General features: G+C 41.8%; 1 protein-coding gene across 1 annotated transcript; it reads left to right on the top strand.

Moving 5' to 3' along the window:
• Positions 1-986: 986 nt before the first annotated feature.
• LOC137190164 (uncharacterized) lies at positions 987-5,768 on the top strand. Its single transcript, XM_067600072.1, has one exon. The coding sequence runs from the start codon at positions 1,323-1,325 to the stop codon at positions 2,205-2,207; it is 885 nt and encodes a 294-aa protein (XP_067456173.1). The 5' UTR covers positions 987-1,322; the 3' UTR covers positions 2,208-5,768.
• The last annotated feature ends 19,187 nt before the right edge of the window (positions 5,769-24,955 follow it).

The raw sequence follows: 24,955 nt of genomic DNA, 5'->3' as shown, positions 1-24,955 counted from the left end.
TTTAAAATACTGTATCGGCCTGAATAAAAGATAATATTTTATTCTGGAAATTGAATCACGCTTGAAAAAGCGTGATTCATCTTATATTCGAAAGCTAGAAACTTATGTGAAGTGTGCTGTTGTAACAACTCCATAATCTAACAGAATGTTACATTATGGGTTGTTCATTTTGCTGGGCGAGTGAATACCTAAAAGTCAATTTTTAATCTCTTTCATCTGTCAAGGAGCCAAGAATTACTGCTGTCACAGATGATAAGGAGCTCAAAAGGACAAACATACTGAAAACTGTCTGATAAATGTTAACTCTGACCTCTACCACAAGCCTGAGAGGAGAGAATGTGTTTTAATGAATGTATTTTAAATTTGTGAGAAAGGCTTAAAATGATTAATATTATTTCAGGGAAACAAGTCCCAATAGGACTAGTGTGAAAGTTTTCCACAACTACCACATGAATCATTATTGAGAGCACCTTTAACGCTGGGGTCCATATGGGCCATGTTGTCTGGACCCACAGTTGTCTTCAAATGAACGGTTCAATCTTAAACTCAGTCATACAACTTAATAGATAGAAAAGATAATCACTGAGGAGATGAATTTGGGTGATACAGAATGTTCTCTGAACAGTCAAATGTCTAGCTGCTGCTTTCACAACAAAATGGAGACATCGAAGACTGTTTTCCTAATACAATGCCTTCCAATAGCCTAAACAATTCCCATACACAAACACACATGACAGATTCCAAGTTTTAGCAGTTATGATTTATATCTTAACTCTCTGAACAGACACTCTGACTGATAGGATATGCTGACCCTAAGCTGGAATGCTGTCAAAAAGAAGACCAAAGTTTCAACTATGTTTGCCAACATAATGAGCTGACCAAGCTGCCGGCCAAGTTGTCTGTTCATTACTAAATCTCTAAACATCCAGCTATGTCTTAATACAGTACTGTAGAGAGTTAACTCCTTGTGTGTTTTGGATAGATTAAGTTGGATATCATCTACAGTCTAAGCTTGCAATGAAAGTATTGCATGCTACCAGAATCCTGGACGTGCTGACGTGCTACGGTAAGCGTATTGTATCATTTCCGGTTGCCGACTGTGTCTACTGATAGCGTTGTTGCTGCTCTCATCTCAGTTGATTTTCCTATATATATCACATTACTGTGGATTAATATCTGCTGTATATTTAAACTTTCGCTAGTTTTACACAAGCACTCTCAGCGCTTTTCTCTTAGCGACTTTTCTCGCTAATCGCACAAGTTGTTAGTCACTTTAGCTCTGCAGCTAGCATTAGCAGCTAACTTAAACTAAGCAGTTAGCGATGGCTTCTCTCTCTCCCTCTCGTTCTCCTGCTCTCTCTTGCTCGGTGTGTCAAATGTTTAGTTATTCCTCTGCCTCCTTTAGTGATAGTGGTGAGTGTAATAAGTGTAGTTTATTTGCAGCACTGGAGGCAAGGCTTAGTGAATTGGAAGCGCGGCTCCACACCATGGAAAAACAATCAGCAGCTAATGTAGTTAGCCAGCCCCCAGTATCCGGTGCGGGCCGACCTAGCGTAGCTCCCACTCCCCCGGTAGCTCCCGAGCAGCCGGGAAGCCAGGGCGGCTGGGTGACTGTCCGAAGGAAGCATAGCCCTAAGCAGAAGCCCACGGTTCACCACCTACCAGTTCATGTTTCTAACAGGTTCTCCCCACTCAGTGACACACCCGCTGAGAAACAAACTCTGATTATTGGCAGCTCCATAGTCAGAAACGTGAAGTTAGCGACACCAGCAGCTATAGTTAAATGTATTCCTGGGGCCAGAGCGGGCGACATTGAGTCAAATTTAAAACTGCTGGCTAAGAATAAACGTAAATATGGTACGATTGTCGTCCATGTCGGCGGTAACGACTCCAGATTACGCCAATTGGAGATCACCAAAATTAATGTTGAGTCGGTGTGTACATTTGCAAAAACAATGTCGGACTCCGTAATTCTCTCTGGACCGCTGCCTAATCTGACCAGTGATGACATGTACAGCCGCATGTCACAATTCAACCGCTGGCTGTCGAGGTGGTGTCCAGCAAACGATGTGGGCTTCATAGATAATTGGCAGACTTTCTGGGGAACACCTGGTCTGATTAGGAGAGACGGCATACATCCCACTTTGGATGGAGCTGCTCTCATATCCAGAAATATGGCCACGTTTATTAGTAGACCAAAACCATGACAACCCAGAGTTGAGACCAGGAGGCAGAGCTGCAGTCCTACACGCTTCTCTGCGCTTCCATTAGAGCAGTTACCCACCCAAAACCACATAGAGACTGTGTCTGTCCCCCGACCACTTAAATCAATTAAATCCAAAGTAAACAAAAGAAGAGTCATTCATGAAAATCTAGTAAAAATTAAAACCACTACTGCAATAGTACAACAAAATAAGATAATTAAATGTGGACTCTTGAACATTAGATCGCTATCATCTAAAGCTGTTTTAGTAAACGATTTAATTTCAGATCATCATATTGATTTATTTTGTCTCACTGAAACTTGGCTGTGTCATGAAGAATATGTCAGCCTAAATGAATCCACTCCCCCCAGTCATATTAATACTCATATTCCTTGAGACACTGGCCGAGGAGGTGGAGTTGCAGCCATTTTCAACTCAAGCCTAATCGTTAACCCTAGACCTAAATTTAATTATAACTCATTCGAAAGCCTTGTTCTTAGTCTCTCTCAGCCAACCTGGAAAACTTTACAGCCAGTTCTAGTTGTTATAGTGTACCGTCCTCCTGGCCCGTACTCTGAATTCCTATCTGAATTCTCAGAGTTTTTGTCGTATTTAGTCCTTAGTACAGATAAAGTAATTATAGTAGGTGATTTTAATATTCATGTGGACGTTGATAGTGACAGTCTCAGCACTGCATTTATCTCATTATTAGACTCAATTGGCTTCTCTCAGTGTGTAAATAATCCCACTCACCGTCTTAACCACACCCTAGACCTTGTTCTGACTTATGGGATTGAAATTAAACATTTAATAATTTTTCCACAAAATCCTATTTTATCAGATCATTTTTGAATAACTTTTGAATTCCTATTACTGGATCATACACCATTAGACAAAAATGTCCTCACTAGATGTCTCTCTGATAGTGTTGTAGATAAATTTAAGGAAGCAATTCCATCAGTACTGAATTCAGTGCCATGTCTCAATACTACAGAGGACTCTTATGTTAACTTTAGTCCCTCCCAAATTGATAATCTTGTTGATAGTGCTGCAGGCTCACTAAGACAAACACTCGACTCCATCGCCCCCTTAAAAAAGAAGATAATAAAACATAAGAGGTTAGCTCCATGGTATAACTCCCAAACCTGCAAATTAAAGCAAACATCGCAAAAATTTGAAAAGGATTTGGCGTTCCACCAAAGTAGAAGAATCTCGCTTAGTCTGGCAAGATAGTCTTAAAACATAGGAAGGCCCTCTGTAATGCCAGAGCCGCCTATTACTCAGCATTAATAGATGAGAATTAAAACTGCACTAGGTTCCTTTTCAGCACTTTGGCCAGGCTGACAAAGAGTCATAACTCTAATGATCCATGTATTCCTATAGCTCTCAGTAGTAATGACTTTATGAGCTTCTTTAATGATAAAATTCTAACTATTAGAGACAAAATTAACCACCTTCTGCCCTCAACAGGCACCATTCTCTCCCCAAACACAGGCACCTTAGAAACAGCAGTAAATCCTGACATATATTTGGACTGTTTTTCTCCAGTAGACTTGTCTGAACTAACTTCAATGATTTCTTCAGCTAAACCATCAACCTGTCTCTTAGATCCCATCCCAACTAGGCTGCTTAAGGAAGCCTTACCCTTAGTGAGCACTTCTTTACTAGATATGATCAATCTGTCTTTAGTAACAGGCTATGTACCACAGCCCTTTAAAGTAGCTGTAATTAAACCTCTTCTTAAGAAGCCTACTCTTGATTCAGGTGTTTTAGCCAATTATAGACCTATATCTAACCTTCCATTTCTATCTAAGATCCTTGAGAAAGCAGTCTCTAATCAGTTATGTGACTTTCTACATAACACTAGTTTATTTGAGGATTTTCAGTCAGGATTTAGAGCGCATCATAGCACAGAGACAGCACTAGTGAAAGTCACAAATTACCTCCTAACTGCATCAGACAAAGGATTTGTCTCTATACTTGTCCTGTTAGATCTTAGTGCTGCATTCGACACAATTGACCATCAAATCCTTTTGCAGAGACTGGAACATTTAATTGGCATTAAAGGAACTGCATTAAGCTGGTTTAAGTCCTATTTATCAGACCGATTTCAGTTTGTACATGTTAATGATGAATCCTCCGTGAAGGAAAAAGTTAGACATGGAGTTCCACAAGGTTCTGTACTTGGACCAATTCTATTCACCTTATATATGCTTCCTTTAGGTAATATTATTAGGAAACACTCCATAAATTTTCATTGTTATGCAGATGACACCCAATTATATTTATCAATGAAGCCAGATGAACCCAATCAGTTAAACAAACTCCAAGCATGCCTTAATGACATAAAGACCTGGATGACCTGCAATTTTCTACTACTAAATTCAGATAAAACTGAAGTTATTGTGCTCGGCCCTAAACACCTTAGAAACACATTATGTTTTATGATATAGCTACTCTAGATGGCATTACCCTGGCCTCCAGCACCACCGTAGGGAATCTGGGAGTTATCTTTTATCAGGATATGTCCTTTAACTCCCACATAAATCAAATTTCAAGGACTGCCTTTTTTCACTTACGTAATATCACAAAAATCAGGCACATCCTGTCCCTAAAAGATGCAGAAAAACTAGTTCACGCATTTGTTACTTCTAGGCTGGATTATTGCAATTCCTTATTATCTGGCTGCCCTAACAAGTCTCTAAAGACTCTCCAGCTGGTCCAGAATGCAGCTTCATGTGTACTGACTAAAACTAGAAAAAGAGATCACATTTCTCCCATTTTAGCTTCGCTACATTGGCTTCCTGTAAAATCTAGAATAGAATTTAAAATCCTTCTCCTAACTTACAAAGCCCTTAATAGTCAGGCACCATCATATCTTGAAGAGCTCATAATACCGTATTATCCCACTAGAACACTGCGCTCCCAGTATGCAGGCTTACTGGTGGTTCCTACAGTCTTTAAAAGAAGAATGGGAGGCAGAGCCTTCAGCTATCAGGCTCCTCTTCTATGGAACCATCTACCAGATTCAGTCCGGGGTGCAGACACCCTCTCTATGTTTAAGAGTAGGCTTAAAACTTTCCTTTTTGATAAAGCTTATAGTTAGGGCCGACCAGGCTCGCCTTGGATCAGCCCTTAGTTATACTGCTATAGGCCTAGACTGCTGGGGGACTTCCCATGATGCACTGAGCTCCTCTCTCCTCCTCCTCCTCTCTATCTGTATGCATTCATGTAACATTAATGCATGTCACTAACTTTGCTTCTTCCCCGGAGTTTTTTGTGCTTTCTCATCTCACAGGAAAACCTGGGTCCCGGGCCGAGCCTTCGCGGTCCTTCACAGTCCTGATGGCATCCCTCCCTGTCTATTGATGCTTGTGTTTGTTGTTGTTGTTGTGATTGTTGCTCTCCTGCCCCCCCCTCCCCCTTTCCCTCTCTCTTTCTCTCTCTCAACCCAACCCATCAAAGCAGATGGCCGCCCACCAGGAGCCAGGTCTGCTTGAGGTTTCTACCCGTTAAAGGGGAGTTTTTCCTTACCACTGTCGCCAAGTGCTTGCTCATGGGGGAATTGTTCGGTCTCTGTAAATTAAAGAGCACAGTCTTGACCTGCTCTATGTGAAAAGTGCCTTGAGATGACTTCTGTTGTGATATGGCGCTATATAAATAAAAATTGATTGATTGATTGATTGATTGAATTGATACCATTAGCAAACAAAAGACTACACACCCAGCTGATGCTAAGGTGCTCTAATTCTTATAATGTTAGGAGGCATCTTGCTAGTCACCCTTCTATGTCATGGATCCACAATTTCAGGCCTGCCCAAAAAATCCTGAACACAGAAATGGTGAAAAGCAGTTTAACGCTTTAACTTCACAATTCGGTACTTTGTGGTTCACAGTTTTCACGTTTTCAGCAGTTATTTTCTAACATGGTTAATGTTATATATGTGTTTCAAAAGAAATCTCTGATTTTCCTTTACACAGACTTTAATGTCTACAAGGGTTAAATTTGGATATATTCAGCTGTTTTGATGCTAGGTTTGGTGGTGTAGTTTTTTAACCATGCTAGCAGTATAGATGACAATGCCTGTTGGCTTTTGTCCAACACCTTGGTCAGACATTCATGGTCTCTTTAGGATAAATCTTGCTGAATGACTGATCTCCTGGCTCTTCATGAAGTGACACCAGGAAGTCAAATTTTTCACTTATCCTGTGAAATACTACATAGACTATTGGATGAACATTTTAAAACTTGGCAGATAACTACATTTGAATTTTTTTGTCTTTATGTTAATAAATTTCCCGCTAGCATTACATTTCTTTCAAAACATTTTGCTGTTGCAAATTAGTAGTAGGGGGGCAGCTGTGGCTCAGGAGGTAGAGTGGATCATCCACTAATTGGAAGATTGTCGGTTCAATTCCCAGCTCCTCCTGTCCGCATGGCGAAGTGTCCTTGGCCAAGATACTGAACCCCAAGTTGCTCCTGATGGCTGTTCCATCAGTGTGTGAATGTGTGTGAATGATTAGATTCCTCTGATGGGAAGGTTGGGACCTTGCATGGTGGCCCCTGTACCCATTCAGCGTATGAATGTGTGTGAATGTGACTCGTAGTGTAAAAAGCGCTTTGAGTGGTTGAACGACTAGAAAGGCGCTATACAAGTACAGTCCATTTACCATTTAAAGTCCATTTAGTAGTACATCTGTCTACTAAAGGTAGACAGATGTGGGTTGGTGGGTGTACGGCTGGGGAAAAAAGGGAGTGCCTTGTCAAATTTGTTGCTATTTGGACACACGATACATTTAATATTAATTAACTCTGAATAACCCAGTGCTTAATGAACTGCTCTGCTCTGTGCAGGGGCAGGGTAAAGCTTTAGGGCTCTGCCAACCGACTTGTCAGGGAAAGAGCAGAGTCGAGGGGTGACACAAGTTAGAGAAAAGTGCTCTAAAAAGAGAAAAGTAGACAGCAAAAACAGAGCTTTTAATCAAGAATGGACACTCTTGTCCCTGTGTCTAGACAGAAAGCGTAGTTAGCAGTATGTTTGGCAGATCAGCCACGAGTGACTACACAGGAGGTGTTCAGGTACATTGTTGAACGTAGGTCAGCTGCTCAGTGCTCAAAGCACTCAGAGCCCAATGCAGAATGATTGTACTTACACAACTAAAACAGAACAAATACTTCCAGTTCAAAACCAGTTTGTCTCATATGCTCTGAGACCGTGGCGATTGTGAGGCGCCACTACAGACAAAGCACAAATCTTTTGAGCAAACATACCCACTCAAATCTGAACTGAAGGCACAGAAAATAGGAACGATCTAAGAACCCAATAAGATCAATCTACTTTATTTTAGGATGCACATTATTTTATTTTTAAATGCAGTCCTTATTTTACTTGAAATGAGAAATGAACATGTATTTACTATTAGAGTACTTAGCCTGATATTCATAACATCTGTTTATAATAGAGGGTTAGTTTCTTTCATGTTGTTGGCGTATATACTCATTCACACCTCACATCAACTGTATTAATTTTTCTGTGTGTTGAAATAGCAGCTGAAGGCCAATAAATTGGCCCGTTCCAAACAGGCATGTTTGGAATGCCCATGCACCAGTAAAAAGAATTTTAGGAGACAATGTTGCTGCTGTAGTTCTGTATTGAGGAACTTTGAGGTTCTTATCAAAAATAAATGTAAACTTAAAGCCAGGTGAAATACTAGGGATGCAGTGATCCAACTTTTGCTCCCACAATTTTAGCTAATAACAAATACTACTGTGAAATTTAATATTTTAAACCTCTCTGTTTGGAGCTGATTGGATAATTCTTCTGTGTGTAAGCCTTATGCAAGAACATATTCTTACTCTTATCCTAAAATTCCTCTGTGAGGTTTGTTCATACGATTGTTCCAAATCAAATTCAACAAACTCTCTTAACTTCCCGAACTTGTGGTAAGTCACTTGTTTCAGTCTGATGAATGCCATATAAGGCTACATGTTGCGCTCCGCTTTGTGGGCAAGTTTCATTCACAAAATGTTACCAATGAGTAAAAAACGAGTAAAGAAGAAAAGAAATCAGCAGACAAAAACATAACTAATTTAGTTATCATATTTAAACTCCTTTCTTGTGTAACATGTCTGGACCACTCATAAATTTTGTTCATACATTGGAGAAATTTTTAAGTATGAGAAAACTGATGAATGCCACAAAGTTTCTTGCGTTTATACTTGCTCCTTAAGAACCAATCTGTTGTACATGTGGTTCTTGCATGCGGCCTATTGTGAGGCTGTACCTCTACTAAATGAATTCAAATGAACAGATTAGAAGAGAATCAGTATTCAAGGTGGATTGTTTTTTTAATAAGGTAAGTATTGGTGGTTTTGGTGCATACTTAATAAATACTTGTGGTAACTCTGCCCCCTTTACTAATGTATTTACTATACTGGCAAATAATATCCTCAAATCCCCTGCTATTTCTACTATTTGAGACCACCAGAATTCAAAGTTACCAGGTGCGCATTTGATTGTGAAAGCAGCAATAAATACAGACGTCTCTGCTGATAAATGGCCTGCCTCTTTTTCTGAGCCATAGATCACATCCAGTGATTTCAAACCTGTAGCAGCTTGTCACACATTCAAATCAGTCCAGCATGGTCCTTTCCCTTTGGAAATACATCAATTAGTTGGCATGGAGATTTGATTGTCCAGCAATCTAATGGTTGTGATTTTTCCCCCTCTGGATGACAGTGAGATAATTATTCCATATGTCTGCTTGTTGTCGCAGAGTATGTGTGGATTACACTGACAGCCTGGACACTGTGAAAATAGAGAAATAATGACCATCTTAATGTTAAGATAAAAAGATAAAAAGAGACACCAGATATAATTTTATCTAGATGAAATTTGATTACCTTAAATTGTACATTTGTGCATTAGCATAAGTTGTAAAGCCAATGTGTACAGTATATGAGAGCATTAGTGTAAGCATATAAAACACATGAAAATATGTAATAAATAGCTACGCTAAATAAACTATGGCCATATCTCGTATTCAGTCCTGTTTGAGTGGTTGCTTTAGCATGGCATATTTTCATCAGAAATATTGATGTCTTAATAAATGACAGGGTAATACAACTTTATCAGCAAGCCTTTTTGATCTTTTGGAGAGGTGCATCCACTATTCCCAACAAACGAAATTCATCTAATTGTGTTACACAAGACAGATGCAACACCCCTTGATCTAATTTGACTCAAAATAGCCAAAATGACAGAAAAGTATTGCAATTTTTTCATTTTCCTGCATCTGAAGCTCCTGTTCCTTCAAAGGGATACAAGATGCCATTGGATGAGGTGCAGTGACACAAAATAATGCCATTTTCCTGACAGAGCCCCAGGATGGAAAATATGAGTATTCAACATCTGAAGTACTGTAGAGTCCAGCATGTTTTCATGTGGAATTTGAAGTCCAGGTCAGACCATTATGTAATAAAGCTTATCTTAGGTGGATGAAATGAGGAGGACAAACAACAGTGTTTAGCTTTGATCTGCAGCAACACACATTAAGACTGAAGCACTTTTCTTCCTTGCATATAATTATCAGACAATATTGATTTATCTTAAGGGACATTCAAAGATACCTTTCATTTCATGGACACAAACACACATGCATTAAAAATGACAATACACAACGAAGCAGTGGGTAGCTCCCTATAACATGGGCCACATCACACACACACACACACACACACACACACGCACACGCACACGCACACATGGGTGCTCGAGCCTTCATGTGTTATGAAGTGTCAAACAATTCAGCCAACTAACGCACAATACCTTCACTGCGTACCTGATATGGCTAATGTGCATGTATACGTGTATATGTGTACTTTAGGGAGTTGTTGCAAACGTACAACAGACTACACCTCAGTCACCTCAAGATAATCAGGCATACATATATGTACACCTTGTAAGTGGAGCACGTTATATTATGAGGTGTCAAGGTGGTATGAGGTGTCAAATGATTCAGCCAAGTAACGCACAGCACCTTTACTGCTACGGCTATAGTGCATGTATACACGTATATGTGTATACGTGTATACATTTGGCGAGCTGTAATAAATGCCCAGACCTGCCAACACTCAGGTTTCCCAGGTGTCTCCTGTATTTTCAGCCCATCTCCCGCTGTGCTCCCGTTTTGTTGTAACGAATAATCGTTATACACACAAATCCATAAGTTTTGTATGTTTGTCTGACGTTACCCAAGTTTCCAGATCATCTATGAAACACAGTCTACACACACAATCCACACACGACATACAATTTCAACCCATTTATCACCACAACACGATTCATGGGGCGTGTGCACAGCAGTCTTTCCCCTTGTCCTCTGTCCTCCTCCCTCTGCTCCTGATATAATTAACTGCCTGCAACTATTGCTGGTAAAGACTGGTTTGTCTCAGCCAGCAGCTAAGTTTACAAGAATTTGCCAAATTTTAAGATACGTGCCAAACTCAGATAAACAGTTAGGCTGCATACAGACAGCTTTCATATTAATAGCTTAACCAGCATGCTGTGGTTGTGTAAAACATACTGGCAGTGGATGAGACACTGTGGGCAAAGCAGTTGAAATGTTTATGCTTATGGTTATGCTTGTTGAAGAGGTGGTTTGATAAAGTGCTTATAATAATAATAGTAATTAAAGCTGCAAGCAGCGATGATCGGGCCCTCGCACCATTGCGTACATCGCCGCATGGCGCAGTCGAAGGGCTTCTGTCACTCACGTGTAGATGTCTCCAGACCAGGGCTGTTTTCAGATAATGAAAGAAGGAGGTTAACATCACTTCCTTTGTTTGCTGTTTTGCCTGCTGCTAGGGCTGCTTCATTGAAATGTCGTAGGTGGCGCCATGGAGCCAGTTTACATCACTGACTAAATATTATCATGTAGACGTGTTCAGGCCTGGACTGTTTTTAAATGTCAAGTTTCAGGCAGTTATAGCAGTTTCCTCTGTCATGGCGAAACATCAAAACTCAACGCCACACCGCGGCCACATGCTTCAACGCTAGCTAAATCTTTTAATAACTTTTGATCACACTCTGGTGTAGATGACACACACTTATTTTGAAGTTGTTATGATGAATTCTGTAGGAGGAGTTCATTAACCACTTTTTTCAAGATGGCCGACTTCCTGTAGGACTTACAATATGGCTCCAAGAGGCTTTTTTGTGCGTCTTGACATGATACATATGCCTCGTGAATTTCATTTTTCTACGACACCTACGCGCACGCCAATTTTGGTGAGTTTTGGTACACGTTTGTAGAAGTTATTTGAGGTCAAAGAGTTGTAATAATAATAATAATAATTAAAGCTGCAAGCAGCGTTGAACGGGCCTGCGCACGTCGGGCCGCGGCGCAGTCAGTTGAGCTTGTGGGAACCAAGAAAACGTTTGGAGATGATTAGTGTGAGAGTCTTTTTACACACAATACTAACCAGTGTCTCTCTGTGAGCCCACCCCTCTGTTCACAGACAATTATGAATTATGAAATCAAAATATTGTTAACCTTAATCAGTTATTCAGGTACCAACTGTAGGATCTGCGAAGAACACAGTTAATTATTTGCTATAATTATCAATAATAATTAATTATAACAATTAACAAAATTATTAATATGAACTAACAGATACGAAGCACCACCCGAAACTGGGACCAATAACCGAGCAAGGTAGTCTCATAAATGGGAGTTCACCTAGAATGGCAGTCTGTAACGCACGTTGTCTGGTTTAAGATCGACAAATCAGTTTACTTTCTCACTCACGGCAGCACAAACACAGTAGTCCCGAGCAAGACAAACACAAAATAGTCTAGCGTGGTGAACACAACTAACAGGCAGCAAACAGGCAGCAGCGGAGCGTTAACTGCAGCATGACCGAAAGAAGCACAACCAGTTAGCCTCTGCTAGCCTCTCAGCTAACCCCGGCTCTCTGTTTAGATCCAAACGGAGCACCAAGTCCCAATTTGTTATTTAGGTTAAAGCGAAGAGAATCAGCGGGTCTGTCGGCCAGCTGAGTGAAGTGAAAAAAGACCGTGACCATCAAGGTAAAACAGGTCGGCGAAAACACGGCAGCTGGCTCTGAGTGGAGTGGCGGAGAGAACAGCAGAGACGACTCGGCGAAGACGCGCAGGGCAGAGCCGGTCCACGTTATCCCGAAGTAACTTCATTTCCTCTTTCTCAGGGGAATTTGAGGACGCTGGTTGCAGCAGCGGTCTCTCTCGGGTCCAGGAATGTGTTCGGGTGAACACGGGCAAAGTCTCGTCTCGTCCGACGAGGGGAGTCTTCGATGAGGGGAAAACATGTTCGTGGGGTAGTCAAGCTAACTCACAGGGGAACAGGAGTTACCCCTAGCTCAGTGACATGGGAAAGACGTGTAGTTTGGGCGTGCTCGCTTATAAAGGGGTGGTGATGTCATGGCTGCGTCCTCAGGACGCTCCGCTGTGCAGGAGCATCTCCGCCAATGAGGGACCGATGTTGACTGGTCCCTGCTGAGGTGTGAAAATCGCAAAGCATCCTTGGAAATGGAGTTTGCTCCACCCTCATGGCAGGTCCATTACAGTTTTAATACGGAGCTCCGGAACTCCAGCCTTCCTGAGTTTTTCCCTCATATAGGCTATAGTTTTTCTTAATCATTACTACAATATATGATTACATATGTAATAGTCTCCTCAGCCAAGTTAGAAAAAATATGTGCATGTATGAACAACAGCAATTGGAGAAGATGACAGTCAAAAAGTAATCATGTTAAATAATCATGATCTCAATATTGAACAAAAATGATTGTGATTATAATTTTTGCCATAATCAAGCACCCCTAAAAACAGCAAATTGTGATTTACATACACACACACACACACACACACACAGAGTTTAAATATGTATGTGATAAATTGTAAATATGTATGTAATGAATTGTTTTCTTTAAGAAACTCTTACTTGAACATTTTTCAGTGTGCTCCTAAAGTTATATGTATGCTCCTAATTTCTGTCATTTAGGAGCACATGTACTCCTTGAAAAAAAGTAAGGATTGAACACTGCTGTCAGATATGTAGAAGCATTAAGTAACTGGAGTGTGGTGCAGTCCAAGGGCTTCTGTCACAGGCAGTAGATGTTTACTTTACCCATCCCCCCCCTCCCATTCTCTCTCTCCCTCTCAGTTGGAAGGACAGATTTCAAAGTGATCTTCTTGTGAAATATCCTCATAAATCCCATAACTTTGGCCAAATCCTACATAAAAATCACATTTTTTTGTAGGAATTTTCGTCGCGAATCCATTGATACAGGTTTGAAAGTGGTGGGACTTATAGTTTAGACGCCAGATGCCCCAGTTTGGCACAAAGTTCATGCCCAGAATTTGCCTCCCCATTGGTTTACATTGTAAGGTGTAATGTCGCACTCCAACTTTCAGGGCTTACTAAATCTAAACCGTTCGAGTTATTACAAAGTTTTTAATAACTTTTGCTCAACACAGTGTGATAAGTCATGTATTAAAGTTTGAAGCCGATACCATTAACGCCCTAGGAGGAGATAGCGTTTATTCAAGGTCCAAAATGGCAAAAAATGGTATTTTGAAATTGACATTGCAGATTTCCTGTTGGATTTAGGTCAGGGGTGTCAGCGTATGATTTGTAGGTCTTGATGAGACGAATAATTGAGTTTTGGTTCGATCTCTCTACGACATTCCTACGGGCCGTGGTGGCCGTTCTAGATACATAGGTGGCGCTAGAGAGCACATTTTGGCACTTTGGGGTTTAATTTTTACATTTTATCAAATTTTTCACCATTCCTGATGTGCGTGCCAAATTTGGTGAGTTTTTGAGCATGTTTAGGGGGTTAAATTTAGAGTTAAAGTGGCGTAACAAGAAAGAATAATAATAAAGAAACAAACGCACGAAAAACAAGAGGGTCTTCGCCCTTTGGGCTCAGGCCCTAATTAAAGCTGCAAGCAGCGTTGAACGGGCCTTCGCGCCCTTGTGCACAGCGGGCCGCGGCGCAGTCAGTTGAGCTTGTGGGAACCAAGAAAACGTTTGGAGATGATCAGTGTGAGAGTCTTTTTACACACAATACTAACCAGTGTCTCTCTGTGAGCCCACCCCTCTGTTCACAGACAATTATGAATTATGACATCAAAATATTGTTAACCTTAATCAGTAATTCAGGTACCAACTGTAGGAATCTGCGAAGAACACAGTTAATTATTTGCTATAATTATCAATTATCAATAATAATTAATTATAACAATTAACAGAATTATTAATATGAACTAACAGATACGAAGCACCACCCCGAAACCGGGACCAATAACCGAGCAAGGTAGTCTCATAAATGGGAGTTCACCTAGAATGTTAATATCTGGGAGATAATCATTCAAGGGTGAACAAAGAAGGGTTGAATTCGAGCTCTGACTCCTTCAATCAGCCACTTTTCACAATATGTTACCAATAATGACTAAAGAACTTCTCTTTAAAGATATAACAGTGTTTATTAAACTTAGCAAAATTAACAAAGTTAACAAATGCTTCATTCAATAAATAGCTATTCTAAAATCTAATTCTACCAAACAAAACACAAACAGCTTTGCACGGGGTTGGACACTTGCAGGTTGGACACTTTTGTCCGACGTTATCTGACCATCAGATGTGCAAAACGATGTCGGTGCGTGTATCTGTGCGCACGTGAGTATGGTGTTAGTCACAAGAGAGGGAGGAGGGAGAGCGATCGTGAGAGAGAGAGAAGCGGTTCTTTTTCCACAGAGAGCGCACGTATGGACGGCAGTCTGTAACGCACGTTGTCTGGTTTAAGATCGACAAATCAGTTTACTTTCTCACTCACGGCAAACACAGTAGTCCCGAGCGGGACAAACACAAAATAGTCAAGCGTGGTGAACACAACTAACAGGCAGCAAACAGGCAGCAGCGGAGCGTTAACTGCAGCATGACCAAAAGAAGCACAACCAGTTAGCCTCTGCTAGCCTCTCAGCTAACCCCGGCTCTCTGTTTAGATCCAAACGGAGCACCGAGTCCCGATTTGTTCTTTAGGTTAAAGCGGAGAACAGGCAGCAAACAGGCAGCAGCGGAGCGTTAACTGCAGCATGACCGAAAGAAGCACAACCAGTTCGCCTCTGCTAGCCTCTCAGCTAACGCCGGCTCTCTGTTTAGATCCAAACGGAGCACCGAGTCCCGATTTGTTATTTAGGTTAAAGCGGAGAAAAGGCAGCAGCGGAGCGTTAACTGCAGCATGACCGAAAGAAGCACAACCAGTTCGCCTCTGCTAGCCTCTCAGCTAACCCCGGCTCTCTGTTTAGATCCAAACGGAGCACCGAGTCCCGATTTGTTATTTAGGTTAAAGCGGAGAGAATCAGCGGGTCTGTCGGCCAGCTGAGTGAAGTGAAACCTGCGGAAAAAACACCGTGACCATCAAGGTAAAACAGGTCGGCGAAAACACGGCAGCTGGCTCTGAGTGGAGTGGCGGAGAGAACAGCAGAGACGACTCGGCGAAGACGCGCAGGGCAGAGCCGGTCCACGTTATCCCGAAGTAACTTCATTTCCTCTTTCTCGGGGGAATTTGAGGACGCTGGTTGCAGCAGCGGTCTCTTTCGGGTCCAGGAATGTGTTCGGGTGAACACGGGCAAAGTCTCGTCTCGTCCGACGAGGGGAGTCTTCGATGAGGGGAAAACATGTTCGTGGGGTAGTCAAGCTAACTCACAGGGGAACAGGAGTTACCCCTAGCTCAGTGACATGGGAAAGACATGTAGTTTGGGCGTGCTCGCTTAGAAAGGGGTGGTGATGTCATGGCTGCGTCCTCAGGACGCTCCGCTGTGCAGGAGCGTCTCCGCCAATGAGGGACCGATGTTGACTGGTCCCTGCTGAGGTGTGAAAATCGCAAAGCATCCTTGGAGATGGAGTTTGCTCCACCCTCATGGCAGGTCCATTACAGTTTTAATACGGAGCTCCGGAACTCCAGCCTTCTTCCTGAGTTTTTCCCTCATATAGGCTATAGTTTTTCTTAATCATTACTACAATATATGATTACATATGTAATAGTCTCCTCAGCCAAGTTAGAAAAAATATGTGCATGTATGAACAACAGCAATTGGAGAAGATGACAGTCAAAAAGTAATCATGTTAAATAATCATGATCTCAATATTGAACAAAAATGATTGTGATTATAATTTTTGCCATAATCAAGCACCCCTAAAAACAGCAAATTGTGATTTACATACACACACACACACACACACACACACACACACACACACAGAGTTTAAATATGTATGTGATAAATTGTAAATATGTATGTAATGAATTGTTTTCTTTAAGAAACTCTTACTTGAACATTTTTCAGTGTGCTCCTAAAGTTATATGTATGCTCCTAATTTCTGTCATTTAGGAGCACATGTACTCCTTGAAAAAAAGTAAGGATTGAACACTGCTGTCAGATATGTAGAAGCATTAAGTAACTGGAGTGTGGTGCAGTCCAAGGGCTTCTGTCACAGGCAGTAGATGTTTACTTTACCCATCCCCCCCCTCCCATTCTCTCTCTCTCCCTCACAGTTGGAAGGAAAGATTTCAAAGTGATCTTCTTGTGAAATATCCTCATAAATCCCATAACTTTGGCCAAATCCTACATAAAAATCACATTTTTTTGTAGGAATTTTCGTCGCGAATCCATTGATACAGGTTTGAAAGTGGTGGGACTTATAGTTTAGACGCCAGATGCCCCAGTTTGGCACAAAGTCCATGCCCAGAATTTGCCTCCCCATTGGTTTACATTGTAAGGTGTAATGTCGCACTCCAACTTTCAGGGCTTACTAAATCTAAACTGTTCGAGTTATTACAAAGTTTTTAATAACTTTTGCTCAACACAGTGTGATAAGTCATGTATTAAAGTTTGAAGCCGATACCATTAACGCCCTAGGAGGAGATAGCGTTTATTCAAGGTCCAAAATTGGCAAAAAATGGTATTTTGAAATTGACATTGCAGATTTCCTGTTGGATTTAGGTCAGGGGTGTCAGCGTATGATTTGTAGGTCTTGATGAGACGAATAATTGAGTTTTGGTTCGATCTCTCTACGACATTCCTACGGGCCGTGGTGGCCGTTTTAGATACATAGGTGGCGCTAGAGAGCACATTTTGGCACTTTGGGGTTTAATTTTTACATTTTATCAAATTTTTCACCATTCCTGATGTGCGTGCCAAATTTGGTGAGTTTTTGAGCATGTTTAGGGGGTCAAATTTAGAGTTAAAGTGGCGTATTAATAAAGAAAGAATAAGAAAGAAAGAAACACACGAAAAACAATAGGGTCTTCGCCCTTTGGGCTCAGGCCCTAATTAAAGCTGCAAGCAGCGATGATCGGGCCCTCGCACCCCAGCGCATGTCGAAGTGACGCTCAGTCGAAGGGCTTTTGTCAGTGACTTGTTGTGTAAAGTTTGAGGCAGATCCAACCATGTACACTCAAGTTATATCAATTTCCTCTGTCATGGCGAAACATCAAAACTCAACGCCACGCCACGGCCAAACCATCATGATCATACACTACTCTAGATGACACACACTGATTTTGAAGTCCTTACGATGAAATCTGTAGGAGGAGTGCGTTAAAATACAAGGTATGCGAAATGGCCAAAAAAAGGCGAAAATTGACCAGTTTTTCAAGATGGCCGACTTCCTGTTCAACTTACAATAAGGCGTCAACAGACTTTTTTGTGCGTCTTGACATTATACATGTGCCCTGTGAATTTCATCTCTCTACGTTAATCTGGAAGGCGGGGCTTCAATTTTGAAATTTTAAAGGGGGCGCTGTTGAGCCATTTTGTTACGCCCATTAAGAGGAACTACATAGGTTTTTAGCTGGTGTCTCTCCAGACATGTGTGTCAAGTTTCGTGACTGTAGAGCAATCCATTCTCCCTGTAAAACAGTATTGTATTTCATGGCGAAGGATGTGTCGCCATGGTAACAGCATTCAGTTTTGGGTCATGAGCTGCCAAATGTAGCATCACCGAAGTCTCGTTTATTAGCTGACTTAATTTCAGGTGCATCAGCCAAATTTCCTAGGAGTAATTAGACAAAGTACGACACGTGTTACTTCATGTTGCCAGTAGGTGGCGCTATGACTTTCGCTAAATATGAGACTGAACATGTGTTCAGATTGGGACTCTTAACAAGCATATGAAATTTGGAAAAGATCAGACCACGTGGAGTCAAGTTATAAGGCATTGAAATTTCATGGCGTCACATCGAAATTCGCCGCGTCGCCATGGCAACACCTTTCAACAAAGGGTCACCAACTTCATAATATAAGATCTCCAAGGTCTTGAGGCTATTCTCAGTAAATTTCAGCTGGATTCGATCACCGTGCTGCCCACAGGGCGTCAGAGCGTAAAACATGTAACTTCCTGTTGCCAGGAGGTGGCGCTATGACTCATATCCTGTATTGTCACATGGACCCGTTCAGGGCGGGACTCTTATGAAGCACAAAAGGTTTGGCTCTCTTAGGATCATGTATGCCGAAGTTATAGCCGTTTCATTTTTCATGGCGAAGGATCGAAATTCGCCGCCCAGCCACGCCCCCTAGGAAAGACTAATGAGAATTGTTTTAATAACTTTTAATCTCCTATGCCTGTAGATGATACGGACCGAATTTGAAAGTCCTGGGGTCAAATCTCTAGGAGGAGTTCGTTAAAGTATGCGGGCTGGAAATGACAAAATCGGTGCAAAATTTCAACTTTGATACAAAATGGCCGACTTCCTGTTGGAGTTAGGCTATGTGTCCTTGAGACTTTGTGGTGCGTCTGGTCATGATACATAAGCATACCGAATTTCGTTCTCCTACGACAATCTGTATCGAGGGGCTCAATTTACTTGACTTCCCAGGTGGCGCTGTCGAGCCATTTTGTCCCGCTTTATTTCGAGACCCATAAAATATCGAAATTTTCGCCAGTCCTGACATCTGTGCAAATTTTCATGAGTTTTCGTGCATGTTTAGGCCCTCAAAAATGCGTTTGTTTCGGAGGAATAATAATAATAATTAAAGCTGCAAGCAGCGTTGGACGGGCCTTCGCGCCCTTGCGCACAGCAGGCCGCGGCGCAGTCACCTAAGCTTCTGGGAACCAAGAAAACCTTTGGAGATGATCAGTGTGAGTCTTTAGACACACAATACTAACCAGTGTCTCTCTGTGAGCCCACCCCTCTGTTCACAAACAATTATGGGTAATTATAGATTATGAAATCAAAATATTGTTCACCTTAATCAATAATTCAGGCACCAACTGTAGGATCTGCAAGGAACACAGTTGCTATAATTATCAATTATCAACAAGAAAGAAGAAAGAAACAAACACACGAAAAACAATAGGGTCTTCGCCCTTTGGGCTCAGGCCCTAATAATAAATAATTATAACAATTAACAGATTTATTAATATGAACTAACAAATACGGAGCACCACCCGGAAACCGGGACTAATAACCGAACAAGGTAATCTCATAAATGGGAGTTCACCTAGAATGTTAATATCTGAGAGATATCAACATTCAAGGGTAAACAAAGAACGGTTGAATTCGAGCTCTGACTCCTTCAATCAGCCACTTTTCACAATATGTTACCAATAATGACAAAAGAACTTCTCTTTAAAGATATAACAGTGTTTATGAAACTTAGCAAAATTAACAAAGTTAACAAATGCTTCATTCAATAAATAGCTATTCTAAAATCTAATTCTACCAAACAAAACACAACCAGCTTTGCACAGGGTTGGACACTTGCAGGTTGGACACTTTTGTCCGACGTTATCTGACCATCAGATGTGCAAAACGATGTCGGTGTGTGTATCTGTGCGCGCGTGAGTGTGGTGTTAGTCACAAGAGAGGGAGGAGGGAAAGCGATCGTGAGAGAGAGAGAGAAGCGGTTCTTTTTCCACAGAGAGCGCACGTATGGACGGCAGTCTGTAACGCACGTTGTCTGGTTTCAGGTCGACAAATCAGTTTACTTTCTCACTCAAGGCAGCACAAACACAGTAGTCCCGAGCGAGACAAACACAAAATAGTCTAGCGTGGTGAACACAACTAACAGGCAGCAAACAGGCAGCAGCGGAGCGTTAACTGCAGCATGACCGAAAGAAGCACAACCAGTTAGCCTCTGCTAGCCTCTCAGCTAACCCCGGCTCTCTGTTTAGATCCAAACGGAGCACCGAGTCCCGATTTGTTATTTAGGTTAAAGCGGAGAACAGGCAGCAAACAGGGAGCAGCGGAGCGTTAACTGCAGCATGACCGGAAAGAAGCACAACCAGTTAGCCTCTGCTAGCCTCTTAGCTAACCCTGGCTATCTGTTTAGATCCAACCGGAGCACCGAGCCCCGATATGTTATTTAGGTTAAGGTGGAGAGAACCAGCGGGTCTGTCGGCCAGCTGAGTAAGTGAAACCTACGGAAAAAACACCGTGACCATCACGGTAAAACAGTACGTAGAGAACTGCTGTGTTCAGCTGCACAGATAGGAAATCCCTCGGCTGACAGGATGTACCACTCTGTGCGGGAAAATATTTTACCCTCCTATTTCTGGTTTATAACAATGATTGACAACCAGAATATTAGGTGCATTACTGCCACCCTCCGCTTCAGGCTGTGAACCAATGATTAAATCCTACACATTATTCCTGTCTGTCTAATAAACTACATAACGAACCTGCTGCTCCACCCATCCCCCCCCCCCCCATTCTCTCTCTCTCCCTCTCAACTGCAGAGAAGGATATTAGTGTACTCTACTTGTGAAATATCCTCATAAATCCCATAACTTTGGCCAAATTCTACATAAAAATGACATTTTTTTGTAGGAATTTTCGTCGCGAATCCATTGATACAGGTTTGAAAGTGGTCGGACTTATAGTTTAGACACCAGATGCCCCAGTTTGGCACAAAGTCCATGCCCAGAGATTGCCTCCCCATTGGTTTACATTGTAAGGTGTAATGTCGCACTCCAACTTTCAGGGCTTACTAAATCTAAACCGTTCGAGTTATTACAAAGTTTTTAATAACTTTTGCTCAACACAGTGTGATAAGTTAAGTATTAAAGTTTGAAGCCGATACCATTAACGCCCAAGGAGGAGATAGCGTTTATTCAAGGTCCAAAATTGGCACAAAATTGAGATTGCGGACAATGATGAGATACATAAACGCGAAAAATTACCACTTTTATCAAGATGGCCGACTTCCTGTAGGACTTACAATACGGCTCCAAGAGGCTTTTTTGTGCGTCTTCACATGATACATAAGCCTCCCGAATTTCTTTTTCCTAGGTTAATCTGGAAGGCGGGGCTACAATTTTGAAAATTTCAAAAGGGCGCTGTTGAGCCATATTGTCACGTCTATGCAAATGAAGTTTCGAGGATTTTAACTGGTGTCACTCCAGACATGTGTGCCAAGTTTTGTGATTGTACACCCATCCCTTGTCCCTAAAATACAGCATCGTATTTCATGGCGAAGGATGTGTCGCCATGGCAACGGCGTTTGGTCATGGGTCATGACCTGCCCAATGTAGCATCACCAAGGTCTTACATCTTAGCTGAGTCAATTTCAGGTGCATCGGCCAAATTTCCTAGGAGCAATACAACAAAGAACGACGCATGATACTTCCTGTTGCGCTCTGGCCCGTCGGGATCAGATCACGCTTTTTAAAAATGAGGGATATTTCTTACAAGTGTGGTGTGCTTTTATTTTGAAAGTTTGATTGACATGTGTACTGTCAGGTGTGTAGAGACAATAAGTAACTGCAGCTGGACACAGAAAAATACTCATATTTGAATGGAGAGTGTGAGCGAACCCACACCTTTTTGAACATTTACTGCTTCCACATAATTTTAGATACAAACTTCATTTGAACTTTAAATGAGTCACGAGACTTTGACCTACAAATCTTGAATTTACATGTGTTTTCTATCTTTTATTGTTTTTGAGATATTAGAGTGTGAGTTTTAAGGTCTTTTCTTGCTCCTCCTGTGATTTTATAATGAGTGTGTATTGCGGAATGTTTCACAGCACTGAGGGAGTGACATCACCAGGAGCAGTTGGAGAGGAGGATATTAGAGAACACTTCTTGTGAAATATCCTCATAAATCCCATGACTTTGGCCAAATCCTACATAAAAATCACATTTTTTTGTAGGAATTTTCGTCGCGAATCCATTGATACAGGTTTGAAAGTGGTCGGACTTATAGTTTAGACGCCAGATGCCCCAGTTTGGCACAAAGTCCATGCCCAGAGATTGCCTCCCCATTGGTTTACATTGTAAGGTGTAATGTCGCACTCCAACTTTCAGGGCTTACTAAATCTAAACCGTTCAAGTTATTACAAAGTTTTTAATAACTTTTGCTCAACACAGTGTGATAAGTCATGTTTTCAAGTTTGAAGCCGATACCATTAACGCCCTCGGAGGAGATAGCGTTTGTTCGGGGGCCAAAATTGGGGCAAAGTCTTATTTTGAAAAGCTGATTGCAGACTTCCTGTTGGATTTAGGTCAGGGGTGTCAGCTTATGATTTGTAGGTCTTGATGAGACGAATAATTGAGTTTTGGTTCGATCTCTCTACGACATTCCTACGGGCCGTGGCGGCCGTTTTAGATACATAGGTGGCGCTAGAGAGCACATTTTGGCACTTCGGGGGTTAATTTTTACATTTTATCAAATTTTTCACCAGACCTGATGTGCGTGCCAAATTTGGTGAGTTTTTGAACATGTTTAGGGGGTCAAATTAAGGATTGAAGTGGCGTATTAATAAAGAATAATAAAGAAACAAACGCACGAAAAACAATAGGGTCTTCGCCCTTTGGGCTCAGGCCCTAATTAAAGCTGCAAGCAGCGATGATCGGGCCCTCGCACCCCAGCGCATGTCGAAGTGACGCTCAGTCGAAGGGCTTTTGTCAGTGACTTGTTGTGTAAAGTTTGAGGCAGATCCAACCGTGTACACTCAAGTTATATCAATTTCCTCTGTCATGGCGAAACATCAAAACTCAACGCCACGCCACGGCCAAACCATCATGATCATACACTAGTCTAGATGACACACACTGATTTTTAAGTCCTTACGATGGATTCTGTAGGAGGAGTTCTTTAAAATACAAGGTATGCGAAATGGCCAAGAAAAGGCGAAAATGTACCATTTTTTTCAAGATGGCCGACTTCCTGTTCGACTTACAATAAGGCTTCAAGAGGCTTTTTTGTGCGTGTTGACATTATACATGTGCCCTGTGAATTTCATCTTTCTACGTTAATCTGGAAGGCGGGGCTGCAATTTTGAAATTTTAAAGGAGGCGCTGTTGAGCCATTTTGCCACGCCCATTCAAAGCGACCACATAGGATTTTAGCTGACATCACTCTAGACATGTGTGTCAAGTTTCATGACTGTAGAGCAATCCCTTCTCCCTGAAAAACAGTATCATATTTCATGGCGAAGGATGTGTCGCCATGGTAACAGCATTCAGTTTTGGGTCATGAGCTGCCAAATGTAGCATCACCAAGGTCTTGTTTATTAGCTGACTTAATTTCAGGTGCATCAGCCAAATTTCCTAGGAGTAATTAGACAAAGTACGACGCATGATACTTCCTGTTGCCAGTAGGTGGCGCTATGACTTTCGCTAAATATGACACTGAACATGTGTTCAGATTGGGACTCTTAACAAGCATATGAAATTTGGAAAAGATCAGACCACGTGGAGTCAAGTTATAAGGCATTGAAATTTCATGGCGTCACATCGAAATTCGCCGCGTCGCCATGGCAACACCTTTCAACGAAGGGTCACCAACTTCATAATATAAGATCTCCAAGGTCTTGAGGCTATTCTCAGTAAATTTCAGCTGGATTCCATCACCGTGCTGCCCACAGGGCGTCAGAGCGTAAAACATGTAACTTCCTGTTGCCAGGAGGTGGCGCTATGACTCATATCCTGTATTGTCACATGGACCCGTTCAGGGCGGGACTCTTATGAAGCACAAAAGGTTTGGCTCTCTTAGGATCATGTATGCCGGAGTTATAGCCGTTTCATTTTTCATGGCGAAGGATCGAAATTCGCCGCCCAGCCACGCCCCCTAGGAAAGACTAATGAGAATTGTTTTAATAACTTTTAATCTCCTATGCCTGTAGATGATACGGACCGAATTTGAAAGTCCTGGGGTCAAATCTCTAGGAGGAGTTCGTTAAAGTATGCGGGCTGGAAATGACAAAATCGGTGCAAAATTTCAACTTTGATACAAAATGGCCGACTTCCTGTTGGAGTTAGGCTATGTGTCCTTGAGACTTTTTGGTGCGTCTGGTCATGATACATATGCATACCGAATTTCGTTCTCCTACGACAATCTGTATCGAGGGGCTCAATTTTCTTGACTTTCTAGGTGGCGCTGTCGAGCCATTTTGTCCCGCTTTATTTCGAGACCCATAAAATATCGAAATTTTCGCCAGTCCTGACATCTGTGCAAATTTTCATGAGTTTTCGTGCATGTTTAGGCCCTCAAAAATGCGTTTGTTTCGGAGGAATAATAATAATAATAATAATAATAATAATAATAACTCCTTCAGTTTCAATAGGGCTTCGCACCGGTCGGTGCTCGGGCCCTAATTAAAGCTGCAAGCAGCGTTGGACGGGCCTTCGCGTCCTTGCGCACGTTGGGCCGCGGCGCAGTCAGTTGAGCTTGTGGGAACCAAGAAAACGTTTGGAGA

Source organism: Thunnus thynnus, chromosome 2 (genome assembly GCF_963924715.1).
Source record: "Thunnus thynnus chromosome 2, fThuThy2.1, whole genome shotgun sequence".
Classification (NCBI taxonomy): Eukaryota; Metazoa; Chordata; class Actinopteri; order Scombriformes; family Scombridae; genus Thunnus; species Thunnus thynnus.
The sequence above is the reverse complement of the archived record's forward strand: the minus strand, read 5'-3'. Positions and strand labels throughout refer to the sequence as shown.

Excerpts from the sequence above, each read along its gene's own strand:
- LOC137190164 (XM_067600072.1), top strand. The coding sequence starts at position 1,323 with ATGGCTTCTCTCTCTCCCTCTCGTTCTCCTGCTCTCTCTTGCTCGGTG.